Raw genomic sequence first — 3912 nt, 5'->3', positions numbered from 1 at the left:
AAACACTACTCTAAACTTAATAATAATAATAATAATAATAATAATAATAATAATAATAATAATAATAATAATAATAATAATAATAATAATAATAATAATAATAATAATAATAATAATAATAATAATAATAATAATAATAATAATAATAATAATAATAATAATAATAATAATAATAATAATAATAATAATAATAGCTGTTATATGTAAAATTAGGCAATCGATTAATTAGCAGAACCGTTATTACGCTGCTTCCATTTACACATAAATAAGGTGATAACTTTATATATTAATGGGTAACCTGTACATAACCCTTGAAAGGAATCGCTCGGTAATTTAAATCCTTAAAAACGAGACCCGTAAATCGTGTGGGTGAACGAACACCCAGTGCGCTGGTTAGCTTTGGCGATAGCCAGCGCACGGACCCTACTTCATCGCTTGTGTGGCTGCAACTTCCAATTAGGTAATCCAACAGCTATAGTATTAACAGTAGACCAACACCTCGCATGCAGCCACACAAAAGGTACTGTAAAGGGTTATGTAAATTGGACTGGATTTATCTATCGTCCTGGTGAGAAGAGCGGTTGTATCAGCTTTGAAGTCCCCCTCTCCTGTCCGCATAGCTAAACATTGCCCCGGAATGCGCCCATTCCTATTAAATTGCTTAAACTATTTATTCTTTCGAGTCCTTCAAAACTTATACAGACTGGTACACAACGTTTCTAAATGGGAATGGTGTTTATTTTTTTAGTAAACAATAACGAAACTAACTAAACGAAAGTAGTTTGCAAATACTTATTCCGCTGGGATAAGAACCCGTTGATCGCATATCCTTTTGAAGACCGTATTGCGACGATATAACCAAAACGAAAGCCAAGTATACAAGGGAAATAAAAAAACAAAGAAAAAAGTGAAAGACAGACATTCAATCCATGTGCTAGGTTCCAGCCATGAAGCCAACTGAAAATATGAAAACCTTAAACCGCGGCTTGGAGCTTGTGTTGAAAGGCGTGCTTATTGTCCAAACGACGCCACTTTATCTCCCGCCTTTCCTACCTTTCTTATGGGTAACTTTGGACCGAGTGTAAGTTCCATCAAAATACACGTGCATCTTAGAGCCGCCATCTTCAGGCTGAACAGTAATATGCTCCCTTTGGTCTGCGCTGCTAGAATCTCCGCCACTATGCGGACCGTTGAGAATTGTGCCCTTGTTGCAGCTAATGTCGGCTAAAGCCTTCTGGGCTGCCTCGATCCATTCATCGGCTGTGTCTGCAGGAAGACCGCCACCTCTGCTTCCAGAGGAGCCGGCTTGGACCTCAACTTTAACCCTGTGCGGCTTAACGCGTTTCTGGAGGACTGAGTAACTCTTGTCGCTGATTTTGGTATTGGCAAGGCTATTGCTGCCGGGATTGATAGTACCCGCAGTACGCTCCGCAGTATGTAGGGCGTCGGTAGTGGTAGAAACCAAGGCTGGAAGAGCATGCGCAATGGTAACCATGCCGAGGGCGCCAGTGGCCAAGAACAAGATGGAACGCATTTTCTTTTGATAAAATGGACAAAGATAGATTGTAATTGGTGTAATAATATTGCGGTAAGGTAAAATGAGAGCCGGTGAAAATCTTGATGTTGCGGTTGTGAAGTGATAATAACTCGACGGTTTGCCACAGACATCGAAGCCATTTATACCAAACAGCTTTGATAATAACATTACCTACACTTCGTTTGTTTTCCCTGTGGATAATAATAATACCCGCCATAGGACTTTCTTACATAAAATTCAGCAAATAAACAAAGCCATGAATTGGATATTATCTTAATATATTGCCTTGTAAAGCTTCTCATATTAACTCATTATCAAGAGCACTCTTAAATATTTTTCCTTGGTGTTTTATGTCTAAAAGGTTTAATGTTGCGTTATATTAATTTAACGCAGGTAAATGTACAGGGTTCTTAGTAAAACTAAGTGACCGACTAACTTAGGAAACCGTGATTACATGCTAAACATATGCCTTAATAGCATATTGATTTAAATGTTGATGAAAATTCCGCAGACAAAGTATTTAACACGGTTATCCTTTAATTTTAAACCGTAGGAAGATATAACCACCTTGTGTAAACTCCACGACTTCCCAACCTACTTTAACAATTAATTAACCCAGGGTATATGGATAATTAACACGTTTTTTGTATATGTTTGGTGCCATTATATTTTTACCACTACAAATACCTGCATTAACGTTGCGTACCCCCTGTTCGGCACCCCCCCTGTTCGGCACCCTGAAAATCTAACAACGAAATGCCTACTTTTATAAGCTGATTTAAATATAAAATTATCAACGGACAAAAATACAATCGTTTTCACGCTTCTCCGGTTCATTAACCTCTTCTTCATCAGCTAAAGGTTCCAAATTTTCTATATCCTTTTCCTGCAATCCAATAATGTTCTGTTTGTTAACCAAAAGCTCGTTTGGATCCGGAACCACCCTCCTCCTTTTAACCGGCCGTATTGCCTCCAGTTGTGCTTCCAATAAGCTGATTTTTTGCTGGGCGCTAGCCAAAAGGGTATCTTTAGCTTCGAAGCTTTTTTGGACTTTTGCAAATAAAAGACGTGAAGTAGCGTTGGTTTTGTTGGATTGGGAAAGTTTTTGCAGTTGAAATCGGACATCTCGGGTCGTTTTAGGGGTTTTCCAAATAAGTAAAGACGGGTCGTTAATTTTTTGGGCTGGGCTTTCCGGTGTTTTATCCCTTTGCAAACCGTTGTTTTTATCTTTTATAACGTTGGCATTGCTATTTTCTAACAAAAAAGGGCTTAAAAGTGGTTTAACCAAGTTTACCGGCCATAACCCCGTTGTACGCCAACCAGATTGAATGGTTTTTGCTATAAATGCTTTTAATCTGGCTTTTCGATAACAAAGTAGGAAATTTCGTTTTCCAATAATTGTTGAACAGCAAAATTGGCTAACAAATCCAAGTTGACGTCGATAAGCTTCTTTTAACGGCCCAAAAACCGATAGATCCAATGGTTGGAGAACGTGTGACGAATAAGGGGGTAAATATAGGAGTTGAATATTGTTTTGCAAGCAAAGAAGCATAAATTCGTCCGTTATATGTGATCCATGGCCATCCAAAACTAATAACCGCTTTTCAGGGGTTAAAGGTTGGGTATACGGAATAAACACTTTTTTTAACCATTCGATAGCCGTTTCGTTATTTGTCCACCCGTTTTCGGTTGCGTGAAATTTCCAATTATCGAAAAGGCTTAAATCCGTCGGAAACCATTGTTGTTGTACGTTTTTTCCCTTAAATATAACAAGGGGAGGGAGGGCAACGCCTGTAGCCGATATATATTCGATTATAGTCGTCCAACCCCGCGTTCCGGGCTCTTTCCGTTGCAACGGCCGGATCCCGTTAAGCCCTAATACCAGGCCGTTAGATCCTTTACCTTCCATTATACCGGTTTCGTCCATATTCCAACGGTTTTCCGGTTTAATAGCGTTAATAACCGGGTTCGTAATATAAAGCCACCAAGATTTAATTACCTCCGTAGTAGCGCCATTAACCCGGGCGTTATCTATTCGACGGGGCCTTTGGGTCTTAAGGATTGGATAACGAGCCAAAAAACGAGTTATCCAACGTTTTCCAAGGCCTTTTGTCTCTCCGGCGGCTTGAAGAATTCGTTCGGCAAAAAAGCGTAATTCTTGATGCGTTGGCGGAAGCCCTAAAGCTGTTTGGGTAAGTACCCAATCAGCCAAATGCTTTTCCTGTTCCGTAGAAAGCCTTTGAAAAGGGCTTTGTGCTTTTTTATAAGCTTGAGAACCTTTAAGTCGACTTTGAAGTGTAGACCTAGGTATTCCCCATTTTCGGGAGGTTTTTGCAATTGGATTGCCATTATTGACGTCGTTAATTGCAGATATA

The 3912-nt window shown here is 39.3% G+C and overlaps 1 protein-coding gene across 1 annotated transcript; it reads right to left on the bottom strand.

Moving 5' to 3' along the window:
* Nucleotides 1–1033: 1033 nt before the first annotated feature.
* Nucleotides 1034–1534, bottom strand: PgNI_06567 (uncharacterized protein; the record flags this gene model as incomplete). Its single annotated transcript, XM_031126590.1, has 1 exon — nucleotides 1034–1534. The coding sequence occupies one exon, from the start codon at nucleotides 1532–1534 to the stop codon at nucleotides 1034–1036; it is 501 nt and encodes a 166-aa protein (XP_030981819.1).
* Nucleotides 1535–3912: the final 2378 nt, after the last annotated feature.

Source organism: Pyricularia grisea, chromosome I (genome assembly GCF_004355905.1).
Source record: "Pyricularia grisea strain NI907 chromosome I, whole genome shotgun sequence".
Classification (NCBI taxonomy): domain Eukaryota; kingdom Fungi; phylum Ascomycota; class Sordariomycetes; order Magnaporthales; family Pyriculariaceae; genus Pyricularia; species Pyricularia grisea.
The sequence above is the reverse complement of the archived record's forward strand: the minus strand, read 5'-3'. Positions and strand labels throughout refer to the sequence as shown.